Source organism: Oreochromis niloticus, linkage group LG18, assembly GCF_001858045.2.
Source record: "Oreochromis niloticus isolate F11D_XX linkage group LG18, O_niloticus_UMD_NMBU, whole genome shotgun sequence".
Taxonomy (NCBI): Eukaryota; Metazoa; Chordata; class Actinopteri; order Cichliformes; family Cichlidae; genus Oreochromis; species Oreochromis niloticus.
Window position 1 is genome coordinate 33,245,865 of NC_031982.2, and position 22,161 is coordinate 33,268,025.

The following is a 22,161-nucleotide window of genomic DNA, read 5'->3' on the forward strand; positions in this document are numbered from 1 at the left end:
CGTTTCAGTTTTAACATGACAAAAGTGGAGACTGAGTCAATTTTTTTTCTTTTTTTCTTCCTCTACTTCCAGGTGGTAAGATGTAGGTCTGGAAAGTGAAGCTGGTGAAGTAGTGCTTGAATCTGGTGTTCCTTCTAATGGCCCACTGGGGGTGTGTGGCTGGTTGCTTCCACATTCTGTGCCCTCAAATCCTTTCCTGGCCAGGTTTTGGTTTTCTTAACCAGTTTAAAGTTGTACTAAATACAGCACAATATTATTTTTGTAAATTTTGGTCCCATTTAGAGCCAAAAAAGATGAAGCACAAATGTTTTGACTATATTAACTCTACCTCCACCTTAAGGTAGCAGCTTGTTTGATTGGCATTTCAGGCTTGCTGCAGGGTGAAGGTCCAGCCAGTGATACTGAAGGAATTTGAGTTCATTCACCATCGATGTAATCATTAACAAAAAGTGAAACGCCTGAATCACTTTCAGAAGCTGCCAATGGGACCATCGCATGATCCAAGTTTTCCATGTTTGCTGAGCAGCTGCAGTACTTTGGCTCGTGGCCACTTCCTGTTGGAGCCATTAAAAAAAAGAAAAAAAAGAAGAAGAAGTTAAACTGATTTAAGTTCATTTGAGAACCCATGAAAGTTCTCAAATTAATTTAAACTCACGTCAGCCAAATTTACACGAGAGCATGGATGGACGAGTAGATTTGATGAGATCTGGAAAGTTGGAAAATCTGAAATCTGTGGAAGATGCTGGATTCTTGTTTCTGTGAGCTTTCTAAGCTCTTAAACGTAGATGTAGCTTTACAGTGCAGTAAAATGTTTTCTGTCATGTAGGCGTCGATCCTTCCAGTTAACATCAAGGAAAGATGAGTTACAGGTCATTACTGTAATCTTATCAGATATTTGTATTGTCAAATGTAGCCATTTTGTTTCTTGTAAAAATAATAAACGAAGCTACACCTGCTAACAGAAAGTTTCAGAACAAATCATCATAATCACACCTGTTCTCACCAGTTCAGGAGGCACTGCTGCTCTCTTCATGTGGTTTTTCTTCAAGTAAGTAGAACGTCTTTTCTCACTTTCAGCTGATTTTCATGGGAAACTTGTCTGTTCTTCATGTCAGTGTCCACCTTTGCTTTCCGTTGTGAGTTTTATTTCCTGGGCTGTTTCTCTGAAAGTTCTCAGGTATTCAGGCTTTGGTTGCAGCTTCAGGTTCAGTCTCAATACATTAAAACACACAACAATGAAGACTCAACACTTGCTGCTCCTTTATGTGCAAAAGGAATCACCTGAGTGACTAGTTTCAGCTGTTGAACAGGTGGTAACTGACTACTCACACCTGAAAGCTGACATTCAATGAAACTGTGAAATCCATATGACCGTCAATTTAAATCCATAAAAAAAACAAGAAAAAATACAGACACACAGTTTGTCTTTGTCATGTACTTTAATGGATCATAAACATTCACTTTAGCCGAGACTAAACATAGCTGAAAAATCCCAAATACTGTAAAAGTTCATTCTCAAAGCACAGCGCCATCAACAGGCCAAAAGGCTGATTTGCAGACTGGAACACAGCGATCCACACTGTAACACAAAAGGACTGCTTCACTGTTTAAACAGTCATTTTGGAGGCTGATTTCACACTGATTCACATGAATACATTCAGAATTTGTTCCTTTGCTTGAAGTTCAAATTAAATTTGAATTTGCGTCTTGTTTAAAGTGAAATTTTACAGTTTAACTGCCAGAGACTCAAAGTACGATAAAATACAATAAAAGATAAAATAAGTGCTGTTACGAGCAAGAATTCCACCTTTGAAAATAAGTGCAGTCTATAGAAATTAAAAAACTATTTACAATAACAGTAACTCCATATTCAGTAGCTGCTCCACACAGAATGTAAAATTTATCTTTAAATCTATTTAAATTATTTTCATCCTCAGGATTTTTTCATGTTTTACTCTAAATTTTATATTTAGAAGAACTTGATCCACTTTGAACTTTGTTTATTTAAAGCTGCACTGACTGATATTTGACCAACAGGGGGCAGACCCAGCTCTGTTTTGGTCTCCACTACCTTTGAAAATACAGACTTTTGACCATAAAGCCAAAACTAGGATTTAGAAGAAGCTGAAAAACTTCATACAGCTGGTATTTAAAACATTAAAAGCAAAACCTTTACAAAAATTTCATTGATCATTTGATCCATGATCTGCTTTTATACAAAAAGTATTAAGCGCAGCTTTAAATTCAAAGTCAAGCAGAGCAGTATTAAAAATATCAGTACAACATATTGATTGCTGTTCATTAATATAGTACATGTGGTAAAACATCACCTGTAATGTTATCGTTAAACAAATTTGGCACTTGGATTGAACGTTAACAATAATTCCTGATTCATAAAGACAGGGAGCGAGTTAACCACAGAGATTCGGTCACACCAGAGCTGAACACCTTGAAACTTTAAAACTGGCTCCTTTAATCGTGCTGGTAGTAATTAGTGATGAACGTTAAGTGCGGGATTAGCTACAATGGAGGACTCTACAACTATCTTTTCGCTGAACGAGCTAGTTTGTCTGTAGCTAGTTAGTTTTATTTACCTTTCTCATTTCAATAATATCAATTGTAAAAGAGTGTCGTTAGCTTTAGCATTTCCTGGCTGACAAGCATGTTAGCTGATAACTATACGTCTTTTAGGATTCACCGCAGTTACGCTGTTGACGTCCCACCAAGTGCAAAATAACAGTTGTCAACGTTATTTTAAGCCTGTAAAAAACCTTATTCAGATTTAACCAGATTTTAGAAAAAGGAGAAAAAAAAGTGTCTATTTTGGGGGCTGTTTTTGGTGTGGGCTGTTTGGGGGCTGTGCCTCTCATCTGGTGTGACCGTTTTAACCCTTCATGCTACAGATCCGATGCCGAGTTCACGTCACATGAGGAACGTTGTCAGTGGAAAAGATTCCAGTCTTTATGGGTTGGTGGCATCAGTGAAAAATTCACAGCCGGGTTCTTAGAGCATTCTGGGTGTGGATCTACACTTTCAATTGGTGTTTAACTACTTTAACAAACAGACTACATAATAGTCTGATCTCCATAGTTTTCAGGATTAGGTCTCAGTTTTCCAGTTATAACTAAAGCCCAGATGTTCACGTACACGTTAGAATCACATTTCTTAATTAATGCAGCTCCCATGTGACCTAAACCAGCATAATGAAGTTATATTTTGTTTTCTTTTTTTATTCTAAATTCTTCAAATGATCTGAACATGAAGAGTTAAATATTTCTCTGCTCCGCTGGTCGGTTTCCACAAACTTTATCACACAAATAGTTCAGTTTAACACCAGAGGAGCTGATCTGTGCTGCCGGAGGAGCCAAAGCAGAGATCATCTCCTTCTTCTTCACTCTTGGCGTAGTTTGAGGCCCAAACATGATTCCATGATTCCAACTTTATAAGACAAAACATCTTGTAAAGCGCTACAGTACTTGGTTTTCTTACAAAGCTTCTACAGCGACTATTGTGACTTTAAGAGTTCTCTCCCAAATCCACAAACGTTCTCCCAGCTTATTGTTGAGTTTCTTCCATTTTCTGGAATTATTGCTCCTTATAAAGGCAAATTTGCTTTAAAAAAATAAGAGCTTTAAATGTGTTTGTGTAACCAGGTCACAAATAACACATTTGAACCTTTGACCTGTACGGATTAAGTTTGTGCCACTGTACCACATTAAAGTCTCCCAAGAATCAGACAAGAACAAACGGCGTGAAAGAAGCCACTCAAAGGCAGAATGTTTCTCACCTTTCTGTCTCTGATCATCAGGTCTGTCAGTGCATTTCAACAGCATCTCAGGATTCCCTTTATTATTATCAGCGTGTGAGCACTGCTGGCTGATTGAAGGCACCTAACAGCTGAAGAGTTTTACCACAAAATGCTGCAGAGAATAACTCGACCTGAAAATAGCTCTTTAACATTAAACATACACAATATTCAAGCGATCATTGCAAATGTGAGAATTTTCCTTCTGTAACAACCTCACATGGTTTCTAGTGGCCAAGAGAACAGCAAAAGCATAATGGACACTACTGTGACCTATTCTGTAAAACTGGGGAAACAACCCAGATAAAATATATTTGGCCCGGATTCAGGCTAGATCCATCTTAAGTTCTGGACCGGATCCGTGCAACGGACCTGGGCGGGTGTGTTTTAGCACAACGGCCCAATACCGGCACGGATGCGTTTTAATGATGTAAGTCAGCTGCAGGCCAGATCCATACCAGATGATGAGTATGGATTTCCTGATCCAGTACCCGAATTAGGGCCAGATCCTGGAAATGAGCCTCTATGCTATGAGGCGGTTCTTGTCCAAGGAAGGTTTGGAAGGCAGCAGATTCAAAGTGCTTCAGGAGGATTTAAGAGTTCTTGTGGAGGTTTGGGGAGGCATCCAAGGACCTTATTGGTTTACAAAAAGCCTGGAATTCTTCATCCATCTAAAGATGTTCTAAACCAGGGGTGGGGAACTCCAGGCATCACGGGCCGGTGTCCTCTAGGTTTTAGATGCGTCCTTGATCCAACACAACTGGTCTAAATGGCTAAATGACCTCCTCAACATGTCTTGAAGTTGGACACCCCTGCTGTAAACAGTCCGGAGAAGGTTCTTAAAATAGATGATTGTTGGCTGTTTGGGAGTCTTGTGGAGAATTGAGAGGACCTTCTGGAGGTCTGATTGCTTTAACAGCCTCTGCTGGTTTCATAAACTCTCATTTATCTGACTGCAATCAATCAGGATGATTTACTGGAGTCTATGGCCCCGCCCACTGACCTGTCAGTCGAGCGATGTCAGCAAATTAAACCCGGCGATGATTTTATAGATGTAAGAAAGTCTTAAACTATTTTGTACCAGTAAAATTAACAGGAATTCAGGAATCTGACTTTCACAATAAAATCTGAGCTGAACTTTAATGTGAAAATACTCACTGTGTTTGTGGGTATTTTATTTTGTAGTAAAACTCTTCGTTCTGTTTATTCTGGAGGGAAAAAATGGCACTTTTATAGCCTCCAGGTGATTTTTGTGCATTTGGTTTTTATAAAAAGTCACAGCTCTTATTTTTATTGATTTTTTTGCCCTTTAACCCTGAATTAGTTTTGCAGACATTAAACGTCCGACGTTTGGTCACTTTGGAACGCTCAAAAAAGCCAAGATCAACTACAAACCAAAGAAAGAAGACACTCCTAAAATACATCGGCTACATTTTGAGTTGATATGAATGTTTTTAGCTTTCTAAGCTGCTAAACTACTAACATGTGCCACTGAGCTCCTTCAACACTTTAATAACAACATTTTTCAGCTGCAGAATCCAAACATTAAACACGTAGAAGACATTTCATGGCTTAAATCTGACTAAAAGCACGAAGCAGCCTCCTGCCCTGCGTGTACATGTCAACGTAAAGATGACACATTTTTAGAAATGTTGCGAATACAAAAACCTCTTTTAAGGAGTGATTTTTGCTTTAAAAGGAGAAATGTTTGCTCTAAAATGTTTTCTGGAGCTCAGATTATTTTGTGCACCTCACATGCAAACATAAAGTGAAATAATAGTCAGAATCTAACGTTTCTGGTGAGTCCCGTCCGACCTTTTCGCCCTCTCCTCCTTCAGGTTCTCCTGACGTGTTTCCTCACTCGTTTCTCGACGTGATGTCCTGAAACAGAATCAGTGGCAGCTGTTAAAACTCGTTTCTCCTCTGCAGCTCAAACGGAGAAACCAGGTTTCTGATTTCAGACTCACCTCCGTCTTCGCCCTCCTCCACTCGCCCAGCGGGCCCGACTTTGTCAGGACTGAAAGAAACGAGAGCAGCGACGAGTTAAAATCACAAAAACGAAATCAGATTCGTTCTCTGGTGGCAGATTTAAAGCACGCAGGAGCTGCAGAGAAAAACTGCACCAGATTTACTTTTATTAGTTCGTATTATAATTAACAGGATTCATTGGGTTTATTACAGGACAATGGTGTTTTCAAGGCTTTTAAGACCCCAAAACTAATAAATGTAACCCAAACAACACTGTAATGATTTACCATCTGCAGGTTTTTATGACTGCTAGTATTAATATCTCTAACGGACTGCATTCATCTCTCTGGATTCTAAACAAGTTGCAGTTGTTTCGGCTTTTTCTTTGGAAGACAAACTGGTCATTTTATATAATAAAATATAATATAGTTGTACAGAAATGTAGTCGTCTGTCCTTTGTTTCAGTCAGTGGTTTTGATTTTAAGGCTGAGGGGCGCCTTAATCAATCAGCTGATACATTTATTTACAAATTTTAAACACTTAAAGCTGGTATTTGGGAAAAGACGAAAGTCTGAAGCTGTAATTACCAGCTTCTCGTAAACAAGTTAAATGTGAATATTTGAAGACTTTGAGAGTCTTTATAACCAGTTTAAGTTAAAAGGCCAAACTGGGCCAAACTGGTATCACTCGTGCTCCAACAGCAGTGGTTGAAACAAATACTGGGCTGCAGGTGACTGCAGATTTAAACCAGCATTTAAAAAACAACTTTCTCATTCATTACAAAAAACAGCCCAGCAGAGCCAAAGCAGGGAGCTGGAAGTACAGTGGAAACATCCAATAAAGTAATGACTCTCACTGCCAGCAGAGGGAGACAAACGTCTTATTTCTGTTTAAAGGCAGCCTGTAGTGATGAAGAGCGGCTCCTTTCACAGCAGTGTGACTGTAAAACAGGGACTCGCACTGTCACAGCTCACTGAGGGGCAACGAAACTTCTGTAAACTGAATAATTAACGGGTCACATCTGCACCTCTGACGGAGTTTCTGTTACCTGAAGACAAAAGCTCTTTAATCACTGAACAGAAATGTCGGTGATACTCACGCATACATGTTGTGATCATCATGAAGACGGTCGACATGACAGTCGCGCTCCACCACAGACACCTGCAAAACATCAGTCTTTGAACACATCGGCACTTCCACACACAAAGATCACGCCGTTTCTGTAGACGGGACAAAACATGGAGGCAGCTTCAGGTCTGAAACATGAAGCCAGTGTGGAGGTGTCTTAAAGCGTATTCTATTAAAGGCCACCAGGGGGCGACACTTACTTAGAAAACTGTGGGAAAGCATCTCTGTGACCATGTTATGGGCTCAGTCACTAGTTTAAAAAGATGCATTTCATTTTGTAAATTATTATTTATTATTTTTTAATTTTCAGAGTGAGGAAGGACGTAAAATGGGAGAGTCTTATTGCTTTCTCTGGCGTGCCGTTTCTCAGTGAGACCCGCCTCTCACTCAGCAATAAGAGAAACAAACATGTTTTTAACTTTTATACATATTTTAGAACCGTTAATAAATAAATTGTGTTTCTGCTTCTATGTTGCATTTAGCTGCTGCAGCTTTCTAAACTAAACTGAACGGACAGATGAGGCGTTTTCACATCCTCGATCAGCTTCAGGAAGATTTTCTTGCTTCATACTGATCAATCAAACAATCTGCTCTGAAAAAAACTAAATTAGGAACTGAGGTCTCACCCCGAATACAGAGCTGTGAAGATGAAGACGGTGAAGAAGAGAAGAAGGAGGGCCTTCATCGTGAACCCTGAAACAGTAAGAAGAATAACTCAGGTGAAGCGAACAGGCTTTGTGGTGGAGATCGTGGGTGTTGGTTTTGTGTCTTTGGTGGTTTCTGCAGATAAAAATCATCAAATGTTTTTCATTCAGCATTAAAGTCGAGTGTGATGAATAAAAACGGAGAGATTCAGACTGGATCTGAGCAGGCTGCTACGAGCCTCTGCAGGCCTCTGACATCAGAGACCCTGCGGCTCACCTGTGGGCTCAGGTGACACCTGACAGCAGCAGGTGTTGGTGTAGAAAGGTGAAGGAGGCGGGACTTCGGAGAGGCCGCCCAGCGACTGGGTGAAACGCTCCTTTGATTGACAGATCTCAGAGCAAATCTCCTCGTGGATCAGGAGATTTGGAGGCGGGGCTTCTTTGTCGGGAGGAGTCGGGACCTCAGTGGGGTCTGAAAGAAAAAAAAAATCATTGTTCATTGTCGTCTGAGTTCATTTGAGTGAACTCGCCCTTTAAGCGGCCGGTTACCCACCGTACGTGAAGGCACGGCTCTCCTCCAGCTCGGTGCTGTTGAGCGGCGACCAGGACTCGTCCAGACAGGCCAGACCATCAGGGCTGCACCTGGACCAGTCCAGGTCATGGTCCTGGTCAACTTCCTGCTTCTGGTTCCAGTTGTTCCCTGTCCCGAAAACGCCTCTGAAGACCTTCTCATCGAGCCACGACTGGCAGCTCTCCGTGACGTCACTCAGCAGGCGAACCAGCGAGCTGCGAGGTCGCCGCCTGCGCCGGAAAACCCTGAAAGAAAAACGAGTGTTCAGACATGTGTGTGGGTTAGAGGTCATTTGGCATGTTCCGAGTTATTTTGAACTTTTTGTCATTTTGAGGAATTTTTGTGTCTCTTTGCACAGAAAAGATGAACAAAATGACCTAAAACAACATCAAAGTGAAAGAACGAGAGTAAACCGCCAACAAAAAACCCCAAACCCAACAAAGTGGGTTAAAGTGCAGAAAGTGACCATAAGCAACTCGAGTATGAAAACACTTCCTCAGAGGATGACCACAGCCTGACAAAAATAACCACAATGTGATTTACAACCACAGGAAACGACCAAATCTGAGCGCAGCGGCCTGCTCTGTCTGACTGCACACCAAGAAATAAACGTCAGGAAGCACATTTAATGGAATTTTAAAGTAAAGTAAGACTTTTAGTTGTTTTTAAAAGATGAACTCTGCAAACACATGAAGGCTTCACCTGTGAACACACAGTTCATGTAACAGAACAAAGACGCTTTTCTCATGTTGGTGGCAAAGTGTTCAATAACATGGGGTCTCCTAGCAACAGTGATCAATGACATCACACACCCTGGTCCCCGAGAGCAGCTGATGTCAGGTCTGAAGAATTTACAGCTTTAAAACCTGCCCGACATGTGCCGAGCGGCTCATTCTGATTGGCTGTTGGAGGTGACCTCACCGCTATAAAGAGGTGTGTGTGTGTGTGTGTGTGTGTGTGTGTGTGTGTGTGGGTGTGTGTTTAACAGCTGTCATACATTTGTACGACCGTGAGATGTTATGTTCCTGTTGCTGATGTAAAATAATCCTAAAGAGAGAGGAAAATGTTATGGAACGAAGGTTTTTCCAAACTTTGCTTAAACGATGTCACAAAGCGTTTGGGGTTTGGTTCTCTCAGCTCTGTAACTGCAGCTGATGTCATCAATCATCCCCCCCCCCAAAAAAAAAACATGTAAAAAAACTTTTTCTCAGTCTTTGGTAACAAAAACGTTAGCAACATTAAACTTCTTGTGATGCTGTAAAATGCAGTAAACGCTGTCCGTTAGCTGCAGTGGAAACAGCGGACATTTCTTGGTATAAACTCTCCTTTGGTTAATAAAATCAAACTAACTCTGAGGCAGAGTTTGAGTTTAACACAGTCCAGATTTTTACAATCCCAAAAAACTGTTGGGACTGTTCGTCCATGTGTTTCACTAAAGTTTAACGTCCAGGTCTTCACGAAAAAGAAGATTCATGAGTTCAGACGAGTTCGAAGTTAGCAGGGGTTAGCTTGCTAGTTTCCATGTAAAGGCACAGCTCTGATTTCACTTTGGATTGAAATAAAAACAGAAAAACCAAACAACAGTTATGTTCGTAGTGTCCGTAAAGTTAGACGAATTAATCCACCATTTTGGACGTGTGCCAATTGTGGTAGCAGTGTAGGATCAACGAATAAAACCTGGTCACACAGGCCAAGAGACTGATCTGCAACCATTTGGCAACCACGATTCATAAAGAAAAAAATCCCCAGCCGGTTGTGAGTAGTTGCTGGAGGTTAATCACAGTCGCTGGGAAAATGACTGTTAAAGCCCCAGTAACACAGACTGGTCAGTGACCACCTGGCAACCAACTGTTGTTAGGGAAAACGTGTATTCCCCTACTGCACAGGTGTCAAACTCCAGGCCTCGAGGGCCGGTGTCCTGCAGGTTTTGGATGTGTCCTTGATCCAACACAGCTGATTTAAATGGCTAAATGACCTCCTCAACATGTCTTCAAGAAGTGTGACACAAACAGGAAATGGAGATAGTTCGTTTTCAAAATAAAAGTCACAACTTTTACTTGTGCATGAACGTGGTACGAGCAAGCGCACTGAAACAAAGTTTTTCCTGCTTCCAGAACTCAGGTAAAAATGGGAGCCTCCTGGTCTACCTGCCGCTCTCACCTGTGCAGGTTCTCCTTGTAGGAGATGCTGGTTTTGCAGGGCGTCAGTGACACGTTGCCCTCGTCATCCCAAGAGAAGCTGTTCTCGGTCACGTCATAGTATCCGTTGGTGAGGAGGCGTGGCGAGCGGCGGCAGCAACAGGGCTCGCTGCCGTGCACTGAGGTGTAGCAGATGTAGGAGGAGTCAGGAGAGAGCAGAGACACGTCGAGGCTGCAGGAGAGAGACGAGCAAAGGCTTTTCAAACTCCTCCTGCTGAGACTTCACACATTCATCAGAAACAGGAAATAAACAGTGCTTTTACCTCTGACAGTGACTGCTCCTCAACCTTCGCTTGACTGGAGAACCTGAGCGGCAGAAAAGACCATCAGAGTTACACACACACACATACACACACATACACACATACACACACACACACACACACACACACACACAAGTGGTTTCTAAATACAGACGACTTGTATCAGCATGGAGAGGTACAGAGCATTCCTGGGTAAATCTGCACAGAGGAGGCGATGAAGATAAAAGTTGAGCAGGAATGTGACAGGCGGGGAACAAAGTGCCGCACAGAGCACGTCTGAGGAGCTAAAATCAGATCTGTGGAGCCGCTAAAAGCTTTAGTTTGGTTTCTGGTTCTGACTCCAAAACAGTCTGAAGAGTTCAAATAGACACAAAGAAAATTTGCTACAATGTCATAATCAAGTCCCAGAATAAAAATAAAGTGTTGGTGAACGTGGTGGGTGATGTCGGTGACGTACTTGTGACGGCGCCGGAGAAGAACAGAGCCATGTTTGTCTGCAGAGTGGCGTCCGTGGATCTGTGAAGCACATGAGAAACCAAACAGCTGTCGGTGAGAAGCAGGCAGATGTTTTTCTAACAAATGTTTTCGATGAAAGGCCAAAACCGACAGAGAGAGCGCCTCTCCAACCCTCCTGACCTCAGACACGATCAGTCTCACACTGAACGCCGTCAGCTGACAGCGAGACACTTTTATTCTTTTTATTGTGATTTAGTAAATTTATTCTGGTTTTTACTCTATGGAGACACTTTGTTGTGTTATTTAAGCTTTTTACATCAAGTTTTATTGGATGTTATTAAAAACTATACTTATTTTAACATTTATCAGATTTTTTACTTTCTTTTTAAACTTCATATTATTACATTAACTTTTTCCCTTTTATTGCATTTATGCAAAACATATATATACTTACTTATTTTATGATATATGTTACAATATTATTTATCATTTACTTTATCATTTTAATTCTTTGTTTTTTTACTTTTATTGATTAAAAAAAAAATTTTATAGGGATTTTATTTGTATTAAAATGTCAACATAATGAGCTCATTCACTTTATTAGATTTAACAGGAAACTGTTGTTGTGATTCGGGGCTTTATAAATAAAACTGAACTGAACAGAATTATTTTTTCTTTTTAACTGAGCTCCTTTCTTCGTGTAATCTTTATTGAACTTTTATTTTATTGTATTTGGCTGAGCTACTCTGGGTTGGGTCTATTGTTTTTACAGGAATTTCCAAACTTTTGGGATAAAAAAAGCACATTTGAACTTTCCTCTGTCTCTATTTAAAGTTCCTGTTGTTGGGGTCTATTTTCAGCGGTGGATTAATCTGCACTCGGTGGTGTAGTGAGTATTTGTAGCAGCAGGATTTTGTGTGTGTGAGTCTGAGTAAACCACAGTGTGTGTTCATAAAGGAAGTTGTTGTTCTGTGTATCTCAGCTGGAGCTCACAGACATTTCTCAGACTTTTACACACAGTTTTTATTAGTCGAGTCATTTTTTGCTGGTTTGACTCCCAACGAGAAGAAAAATCTAGAAAATCCAAAAGAAATCTTGTTTCTCTTTCTGTGACTTCAGCTCTTTAAGAATCCTTCTTCCTGTCTGATCTGCTCCTCAGCAAAGCTTCACTCAGTTCAGCTGAATCTCTGCAGTCTGAGCACTCGAGGGATTAACTGGAGCTAATCTGAGTTAATCTAATCCAGACTGATCAGGATATTTAAAACAGGCTCTGTTTTTGGGGCCTTACCTTTAAAGTTGCTCTTTGTTCTCTGCTGTGCTTCTCTCACATCCTGCAGAGACGCAGCCTGAGAGCAGACTGCAGAAAGAAAAACAGACGCTGTGACTCTGAGCTCACACTTCCTGTTAACCCTTCATCAGCTGACTGACACATACACACATGCACACACACGTGCACACGCACACACGCAGGAAACGAGTTTGTATAAACTATCGTTTCTGTATGAGAGACACAGACGCTGGACAAAGAGCCGGTGAGTGTGACGGTTTGGCAACAGGAAGCTCTGAGGGACGAAGACTTCAGTACAAACTGAAGCACATCATCACATTTGGATCCCACATCGTGTTTCATGGATAACGAGCCTTCGTGGCAGGATGAGAAAAGAACACAACAAGAGGCCGAGGATGAAGGCCCGGGGGATCTGATGAAGAGGAGTCATCAGCAGGCTGAGTGGCCCTGATTTGAACACACAGACTGTTAGAGGGCAGTGAACAGAGGCGCTCTGTGTCACAGTGAATAGATGAGGAGTAGGAGGAGGAGCCTGGGGCTCGTCTTTCTCTGCTCCTCCTCAAGATTCAAAAGAAAACCCGTCTGGCGTCCGGTTAACGTCCACTCAGCAGCGAGACAATGATGAAGGTTCAGCTCTCCAAAAGCAAAACAAGAGAAGGAAGCGGCGTGAGCTTGGAGGGAAGAAGAAAGACTCCTCCCACATCTGCTACACCTCAGCGCAAACATCCGAAAGATTTCTGATGTTTTTAAACTTTTTTCTGTAAACCTGCAGATTATAATCTGAAGAGTTTATCACAGGCGTGTCAAACTCTTCTCAGTCCATGTGCCACATGCAGCACACCTGCACAGCTGAGCACCTGCACACCTGTAAACCAATAAAAAAGGCACCTTTGAACTGTTTAAACAGATTTAAAATGCTTCACATTTAATTATCCGTCCATCCCTGAAACTGAGGAGGAAAAATATGTTTGTTTGTTTTTTAAATTTTACTCTCAGTTTTTTTCTGCGTTCGGTCAGTTTGATGTCACAAAGATATTTTTTAGCCATGGCACCTTCGTGGCGCTTTAAGCAGCACACGTTGGGTGACGCCTGTGAGTAAAACAATAACCTGATGCTGGTTCAGCCTCTGAAGGATTTTAAACGTTTCTCGTCCTGCGCAGCTCTTGCACAGCTGCAAAGCTGCGAGTGGGCCGGGCTGCAGGCTCTGGTGGGCCTGCCGTGGGCCTCAGACTCTATGTTTATCCTCTGGAGAGCAGCGTTTACATTTTATTATTTCTGCTGTTTACGACTTCCGCCTGAGAGAAACATTCAAATAAAAGATTTTTCATGTTCTGGGAAAAAGTAAAAAGGACTTTTTTCCAATGAGGCTTCAGTACAAACCGAGATAAAGACAGATTTTTTATATCAAACTACAGGATCCGATCTGGAAATGTCTGGGAATAATGATTTGTGTTACGATCGATCCCTCTGGGTTTGTGTCAGGAAGGACAAAACGCTGCCAGATCAAACATTATGTTTATTTCAGTTTGTGTTGACTGAAAACAGCAGAGGAGGAGAGGTTTGGACTACAGTCTGTAAACTCATTTAGCTCTCAACTCTTTCTGGGATTTCTGTGTGATCAGAAAACTGCCTGCTGTCAACTTTTCAGTGAAAATGCAGAATTGAACTTTAATCTGAGAGATTTTTAAACAAAGAACATTTGATGGCCGCGGCTTTTCAGATCTGACCGTTTGTTTCTTTTCTTCTTTTTCACGTTGGAGTTTCGAGTGTTTTCAATCAGGACAGTTATGACTACATTCACTAATAAAAGGAAAAAAGATGATTTGAATCTCTACATTTGACTTCTGTGAACGTTTTTCCTTCTTCTTCTTCATTTGTTTGATTTTACGTTGTATTTTGTGTTTCTGATACTTTGCTGTCGCTGCAGCAGCAGGCTGGTCTCTCCTGTAAAAGTGCTTCTGATGCATCATATAAAATAATAAAATATTATATAATAATATATAATACTAACTTCATTTTGATCTAATAAAACTAAATATTAACACATTAAAAAAAACTTCAGCTGTTACGTGGATGTTCGTATAGTTTCCTGTTTCTGTATTGAGACTAAAGATAATTTAAATTATTTATATAATAATTGAATCCCCCCTCTGTGCCCCCTTTATGGACTCTTCCCATCCTGTGTGTCCCAGCATGCCTTGCAGCAGCAGGCTGGTCTCTGCTGGAGCTGCTGATGTTGGAGGAAAACGCGTCAAAAACGGAAGAAACCATTTTCCACCTTCAGACACTCAGACTCCTTCAGTTTGGTGTTTCAGCTCTAAAATCAGTTTTCGTGTAAATCTGAGGATTTTTGTTTTGTTTCGTTAATAATGAGCAACAATAATGAGCACCAGTTTTATTACTGCTCGTCCTCATTGTTGAGTATTTCTGTGTCATATCCCTGTAACACACTAACTTTCAGCTGTTCGGTCATTATTTATGATTTTTTCACACTTTGCTGGTTTAAAATGATCCGAATATCAGAATATCCAGTTAACACTTTGATCTCCGTGTTTTTCCCACGTGATGCACCTCTGATCATTCCTGAAGTATTCCCACTATAAAACATCTGTGGTGTTATTTTACTCTGATAAACACGTAATACCGAAAACAACCTGGAATTACAGTTTTTATTATCGTGTAAATAAACGGAAATAATAAAAGACGCTTTATAAACACAAGCAAGTTTATTTTTATTTATATTTTCTTTTATGATGCAATTAAAGTTTGCATAAATATCCAGCCTGTTAAAAAACGCCTGTTTGAGTTTGTTTGTTTTAAGTTGGATCAGCAGCAGAAAAATAGACAAAGAGAAACTAACGGGACTGAAGCTCAACTCACCGATCAGTTTTCCTCCTTTTTTTGTCCGGAAGTACAGAAAAATCTTCTTCCGGGCGTTGAACCTTTTTCGTTTTTCTTTTTCGTATTTTTTCTTCTGGACTTTCGCTTTGAAACCTTCACATTTCGTCTCCAGGAGGATAAAAACAAGTCTGCAGCTCGCAGCTGTCACTCTGCCTCGCCCACACGCAGGAAGCAGCGGCTGCTGTCAAATTAAAACTCACAAGGATTTCAAAGTAAAAGCACCAAGTGACACAAACATATTTAAACTGCGCAAAACGATATAATTTAATATTGAATAAAATATATATTCATGCAGGTTTTTCTTCTTTATATCTCTGTTTACATCTCTGTTTATAAGCCAGCTGTTTTAGAGTCTAACCCTTTCAGACAACTTTCTTCTGATTGGCTGCCCCTCTCGAAAACAGCAGGTGAGGCCTGTGCATGCCTGACATGACCATATCACGATTCTCCCCTCTTTTCTAAAAGTTAGAAAAAAAAGAAAAAAGGTTTGTGCGTTTGAGTTTGCGGTCTGAGCTTTGGGCTCAGACTCCCGCACACTCACTGAGCTCATTATTAGAAACATCGGTCATGTTTGTAAAACATCCACCATCGGGACAGGAGATCCAGGACAGTGTGTAATTTATTATTTCTCATTTTCAGCATTTAAAGACAAATAAACGCATGTTAAGATATAAGTTTAGTAAGGTTCAATAAAAAATAAAAGGTTTCCTAAACTTAGATTTATTATTCAGTAAATGTTCCAGCTTCCATCAGGAAACGTTTAAAGTATTCTAACGTGAAGGTGTTTTATGTTGAAGGTCCAAAACACAACTTCCCGTTAATCCTTAATCAGCTGCTGCTGATGAAATAAAATTCCCTGGAGTCAAAATGGTTGATTTCCTGTTTTTTAAGGTTTTATTTAGTGTTTACAATATTTTGTACAAAAATAAAAACTATGCTAACTAAAGATTCAATTATGCTTCGATTATTTATACTTTTTATACTTAAGTTCAATAACAAGCCCTTTATCCGCAACTCTGGCGCCATCTGGTGGCCAATCTGATTAATTGATTTGAATCATTGAGCGTGACAGAGAAATTCTTTAAGTTTATAAAAATGTATCCAACCGTCCCTCAAAGACATAAAAACATCCATTACAGGAAATAGAAAAACATGTTGGTAATAAATAGATGTGAAGACATTTTTCAGCTTCCTGAGCTTGAACACTTCAGGTCCTCTCAGAGGAGTCGGACCTCGCCAGGTTTTTCGAGTCTAGGCTGCGGAGCTAACCAAAGGGCCCGGTGGCGGGCTCGGGGATGTTGGTGGCGTGCATGTCTCGCGTCATGTTGGACTTCTCCTTGAGTTTGGCCTGAAGCAGCGTGTGCTCCACCACGCCGATCCGCACGTCCATCTGAATGATCTCCTGCTTCAGCTTCGTAAGGCTCTGCTTGATTTTCACCACCGGCGCTGCAAAAGAAGAAGAAGAAGAGGAGGAGAGGTCAGCACTGCGGCAGAGCCGGAGTCAAACCTGAGCACTGTGACCAGATTCACCTCACCTCCGTCAGACATGCTGCTGCCTTTTTCCTCCATCTCCTGCTTCACCTTCTCCAGCTCCTCGCTGATCTGAAACAAACAGAAGAATTTCAAAATAAAACAAGAACAATACAGGCTGTCGTCATTTCAAAATAAGACGAATACTTAATTAAACCCAATCCAAGTGATCAACACTGACGTTGTTACACGATTAGCTCAGACTGGTTACTGATTGGTCTCTTCCTCCATGTTTATTTGTGCTTTGAAGCTTTTATTTGTTTAATTATAAAAGTGAATCAGATTTAAAGATGAAGTCACCAAACCTGTAACAGCGACGACCAAACTAAAAACTCCTGTTTTTCTTGTATCTAGATGAGATTTATCGGCTCATTTCCATATTTTATATTTTTAGGCTCTGCTACAGTAGCTTTGCATGATTCACCGCTCAGAATAATCCTCTTTTATCTCACATATAAAGGTTCAAATAATCTCTAATAATAAGTATAGTTATTATTATTAAATAAACTGAGGACAGTGAAATCTGATGTTTTATTAGTATCAGCTTGCTTTTTTGACCCGCTGCTGTTAAAATGATTTTATTGATGAATTAAATGTGGTGCATTCACTGACCTCGGCCAGCACTCTGGTTCTCTCCGTCACTCCTCCGCTGGCCTGCTGGTAGCGCTCTCGGGCCTGAAGGATGACAGGAGTTACTGAACTGACTGTTTCCACACATTCTGACATTGAGACAGTTTCAAACTGGAATGAACGTGAACTTTGCAATGACGTGAACGAATCAGGAACGTTCAATTCTGGGTTCACCTTGCTGAGTTTGGCCTGGGCGCTGCGGTACTCCTGGATCAGATGCTCCAGCTGGTTGTTGATGTACTTCTCTCTGCTGCTCACCTTCTCCAGCGTCTTCCCGATGTCCTCCTGCAGCTTGTCCAGGTGGCTCTGCAAAGACGACGAAGAATGACATCATGTTAGTTTCACTCCATGAATTTATTTCGTTTTCATCTTTCTCCAGAGTTATTGAAACAGTCCTCAGGACGTTTGTCTCTGTGGTTAACAGGAGATCCGCTGAACATGGAAACATCTGTTTCTTCTGCTTGTTTGTTTTTAGTTTATTTAATTAAATCTGGTTGATCAATAATATTCTGTATGTGTGACTGAAATAAAATAATACTTCTTGTTTGTCCCGTCCAATGACAGTGAGAGGCTGCAGGGAGGACATAACATGATGATGAAGCGGGTCAGTGAACGCACCTTGGCCTCCTTGAGTGAGGACTGGATCCCGTCTCTGTGCTGGTGCATCTGGTCCACGTGGACCCTCCAGTCCTGCAGGACCAACACAGACCAGAGATTGAGAGCCACTAACACTGACAGCCAACCAGAGAGCATGCTGGGAAACTGCAGGTAACCTTCAAAGCTTTCAGTCATTCATACAGAAACAAAAGCTTTTTACAATCACTCTGGACGAGTGTGTGAAGCTCCGGCAGAGTGAAGCTTCTTTCACTTCATCTCACATCTGGCGGCGGCTCCGACACCTCAGGTGAGCGCCTACCTTGTTGTCGGTCCTGATGGTGACTTTGAGTTGCGGCAGGACACGCTCCACCTCCAGGTTCCACTCTGTCGCATCGACCGTCGACTCTAGGATCTCGTCGGGTTTGGAGGACATCTCAGCTTCCTGCCAGAAAACAGACGCCATGGCGATTTCAAAACTCGGCGCGAACGTGAGAGCGTAAAAGTGGAAATTATGATGTAATCTTATTCGGAGGTGATCTCACCGTGTGAGTGCTTCGTAACTTCAGAGCCTCCAGGTCCATCACGTTCTCCTCCTCCTCGTCCCCTTCGTCCTGGTCACACACAAAAAAATCATGAGACGTGAAGATGATTCATGGTTGGACCCGCGCAGCGCTGAGCATTAAAAACACCCAAAACACGGTCATGGCAATATATTCGATTATGATTTCTGCTCTAAAGTGTGATGGACTTTATAAAATGAGGGAAATATTTTGTAATAAAATACATGAAATTGTTTTTAAAATAAAAGTGTGAGGATGTTTTATTTTGAAATCTGTCCCCTGATTTCCTCTCAGTGTTTGGTGATCTCTGACAGAGGTGCAGGAAACCACCGCAGTAAAAACAGATTCATCCTGTAAGTGTGCCGAACGGAAAAGAAGAGGAAGTTAGACGAATGTGGAACACCTACGATCAGCTCCTCCTCCACTTTGCTGAGAGTGAGCTCGGCGTCATCCTCCACCACAGACTCTTCTTCTGTGTTTTCTGATGGGTAGTTTGTCCTGTAACAGAGACAGAAAGAAGTAAAAAAAAACTTCTATAAACACAGAAGCAACAAAAGCAGCCTGACAAAAAGAAGAAAACAGATGGCATACTTCCTGAAGGTGAAGCCTCTCCTCCTCAGCGCCTCCTCAGCCAGTCGGTCCAGCACGAAGCAGACGTACTCGCCTGAGCCCGACTTCAGTTTGGAGGGTGGGAAGTCCACCTTAACACCCTGAAAAACAGAGGAGTCGTCGATAAAGCATCAAACTCTTCTTGTTTAACAGAAGCTCCCGCCTTCGCATGATCGGTCAGATTTATCAAAGCACAATCAAACTAACTCCAGCCATATCAAAGCTCATTTCCAGCTTCTAAACTCTTTCTGTGTGACTCACAAAGGCCCGCAGTTCTGCCAGGATGTTGGACACGGTGGCGTTGGGCTCGTCATACTCCTGCGGCTCGGTAAACGGCCTCCCCGCCACATTGATGAGCCACGCTGCGATGATGGTGAACATGTAGAACTGCTCGCCGGGGTTAGACGCCAGGTATGGACTGGAGACAAAGTAATGCCTGCACGGAGAAAGCAGAGGGGACTGAAGGGTTTTCCTTCACTGTGCACACTCGAAAACATCAAAACGGCACAAACACTGGAAACAAGCCTGGATTTCATTTTATTTTTATGCAATACTTTGTCTGAGTTGATCGATCAGAGGTGAGGGTTGTAGGCGGCTCTCTCTCCACCACAACGGTCCAGTACAATGCCAAGGCCACACAAACCCTCCACATCATACCTGAACTCCATCACTCTCCTCCAACCAGAGGGATGAATGAACTTCACAACACAATCACTTATCTTTAGGACGTGTCTGTGTTTTTATTGTGTCTCATTATATTTTTCTAAATGTCTGAGAAGGAAAACTACTGAGTTACACACTTCGATTGTTTTTTTCTGGTTCTAAATCCTAAAAAGGACACCGTACTTACATCCGAACTATGCGCTTCTCACCTGGACAGGTTCTTCATGTTGTGTTTGCTCAGAACCTCCTCCTCATAGTTGAGTACATTCAGCTTCTCCAGCAGGCTCTCCATCACTACGACCCCCCGATAAGCCGCTCCGGGCCCTCGGTCCTCCTCGTCGCCGCGTCTGCCGTCCTCCGCCATCCTGCAAGTTTGACGTTTGCGTGGAAAATGTAAAAACCTAGAACCTTTAACAGATTAGCACTGCTAACCTGCTAGCGGTGTTTGTTTGGCTTCTGTTGTCAGGCAACCGAAAGCTAACCAGCTAAGCGGCTAGCTGACGTTAGCAGATAGCGACTGCGGCATAACATTTTAAACACTGGTCTGAAGTCAGTCATTGGTCACATTTCTTTTATAAGCTGTATCAATATTCACAGTCTGGAAAAAAGCTGTATAAAATGACAGTCTGAATCCTCTCAGTGTCCCGTTAGATGCTGCCGTTAGCTTAGCTGTCTTCTTTGTGTCGGCTGGAAAACATCGCAACAGCGACCTCCACAGGCTGGAGTGTGTGCTTAAAAACGGTATTTCCAGTATTCAAAGATTAAAAGCTCCCCCCAAACTGAATATATATATATAAATATGTATGTGTGTGTGTGTGTGTGTGTGTATACATACAGATATATAAATTTGGTGATTTTGTCCTATCCTGTGTGGCAGCTTTTGCAACCAGATTTATGATCTGAATGTTCTGTGGTGCCAAACACATTTTCCAAAACCACCTCTATAAATTCTCTACAGGCTCCTCTTGTTCATGTATATCTTTCATCTGTTTCTTTGTTAATTCCTATTTGTGTTATTTCAGTTATTATATTGTATGTGGTGTCAGTGGCGGTCCTAGCCTGTTTGGCGCCCTGGGCGAACACTCCCTCCCCCCCCCCCCCCCCACACACACATATTAAGGATCATACATTAACATAAAACTGTTGTCCACACACACATATGAAGAGAGACAGAGTATGCATAGTATGCAAACGGCTACCAAACAGCCATCATAATTCTTCATACAATGAGAACAGGACAAATCAACAACTGACAATGACTAATTAATATTAAAATCTGTAACATAATGTATTGTTTGGAGTTTAATCTGTTAGTGTTGCTATCTTTACAATTTCTTCTTGGAGCAACTGTAACCCACATTATTTCCTTAGTAAAGTATTAATAAAGTATTCTGATTCTGACTGTTTCAGGATGACCTGCCGTTATCCAATGACACATCTGCTTACCTGTATCTTTTGCTCGTTTCTCCTCCTCTTCTTTTCTGTTTTTTCTAAACTGAGCACCTGATGGCTTTGAACTTTTCTTGTCCATCTTCCATTGGTTTTAATTTTGCACTCCAGTATGAACACCCATCCCTCAACCCAAGGATCACCACAACATAACCTAACAGACCTACACCTTAGTTCACAGATTCACTTTGTCTAGGGTGCATTTCTGAGATTTCACACAACCCAGGATTCAAATCATGAATACATGATAGACGCATAATAGAAGCAGCCGGGGCTCCTCCCCTTTCGACTGGTTGTGTGTGAGACTTTAAATCATCAAACTGTAAATTTTGAATTGTCATTGATCCCTTTACCCCGAGTCCTAAAGTGTATATTTATTGTTTGTTTCCTTGCACTGCTGTAACTGGAGCCTCGTCGTCTCGTCTCTCTATATACTGGACTGTATGTAGCGGAGATGACAATAAAGTTTACTTTGACTTCAGCAGCGAGCAGGCGCACCGAGGGCTCTCGCGCTCACTTTTCGTGTATAGAATTTTGAAAAAACATCGGTGCAAATTATAAGTCTGTATCATGATGTCTGGTGTTTTCATGTTTGTTATTTTGTTTTATTTTGCTAGTTGGTTATTAGATGCCGCTCCAGTCAGCCAGAGAATCCCCCGCCGCCCCGCCCTCTCCTCTCTGCGCCGCAAGCATCAGGCGCACCTCGCAAACGGAGGGCGCCCTTACTCCCAGCAAATGGGCGATAGAAAACCGATCGATGCCTGTGCCATTCCCAATATGCGCTGGCTGCCGTAGGGGCAGCATGAGTACGAGCGTTTTTTTTCTTTTTTGCCGATGCCCGTGATGCCGCCCCCATCACGATGCCGCCCCGGGCAACCGCCCGTGTCGCCCGTATCTAAAA

At 41.8% G+C, this 22,161-nt stretch overlaps 2 protein-coding genes across 3 annotated transcripts; both read right to left on the reverse strand.

Annotated features, from left to right (window-relative positions):
- Window positions 1–1,420: 1,420 nt before the first annotated feature.
- tmem71 (transmembrane protein 71) lies at window positions 1,421–15,945 on the reverse strand. Of its 2 annotated transcripts, XM_005457652.3 has the most exons (11): window positions 15,202–15,945; window positions 12,322–12,390; window positions 11,035–11,093; window positions 10,578–10,620; window positions 10,277–10,486; window positions 8,099–8,361; window positions 7,823–8,017; window positions 7,528–7,594; window positions 6,873–6,934; window positions 5,773–5,822; window positions 1,421–5,686 (listed from the first exon to the last, which is right to left on the reverse strand). In XM_005457652.3, the coding sequence occupies exons 3-11, from the start codon at window positions 11,063–11,065 to the stop codon at window positions 5,663–5,665; spliced, it is 945 nt and encodes a 314-aa protein (XP_005457709.1). In that variant the 5' UTR covers window positions 11,066–11,093; window positions 12,322–12,390; window positions 15,202–15,945; the 3' UTR covers window positions 1,421–5,662. The 2 variants fall into 2 exon arrangements, with proteins under 2 accessions (XP_005457709.1, XP_003452839.1); XM_003452791.4 differs by lacking the exon at window positions 12,322–12,390.
- A 148-nt stretch (window positions 15,946–16,093) lies between these two features.
- ift57 (intraflagellar transport 57 homolog (Chlamydomonas)) lies at window positions 16,094–20,520 on the reverse strand. Its single transcript, XM_019353988.1, has 12 exons — window positions 20,244–20,520; window positions 20,021–20,176; window positions 19,410–19,584; window positions 19,131–19,249; window positions 18,947–19,037; window positions 18,522–18,590; window positions 18,299–18,421; window positions 18,001–18,072; window positions 17,557–17,688; window positions 17,365–17,427; window positions 16,758–16,824; window positions 16,094–16,668 (listed from the first exon to the last, which is right to left on the reverse strand). The coding sequence occupies exons 2-12, from the start codon at window positions 20,173–20,175 to the stop codon at window positions 16,487–16,489; spliced, it is 1,248 nt and encodes a 415-aa protein (XP_019209533.1). The 5' UTR covers window position 20,176; window positions 20,244–20,520; the 3' UTR covers window positions 16,094–16,486.
- Window positions 20,521–22,161: the final 1,641 nt, after the last annotated feature.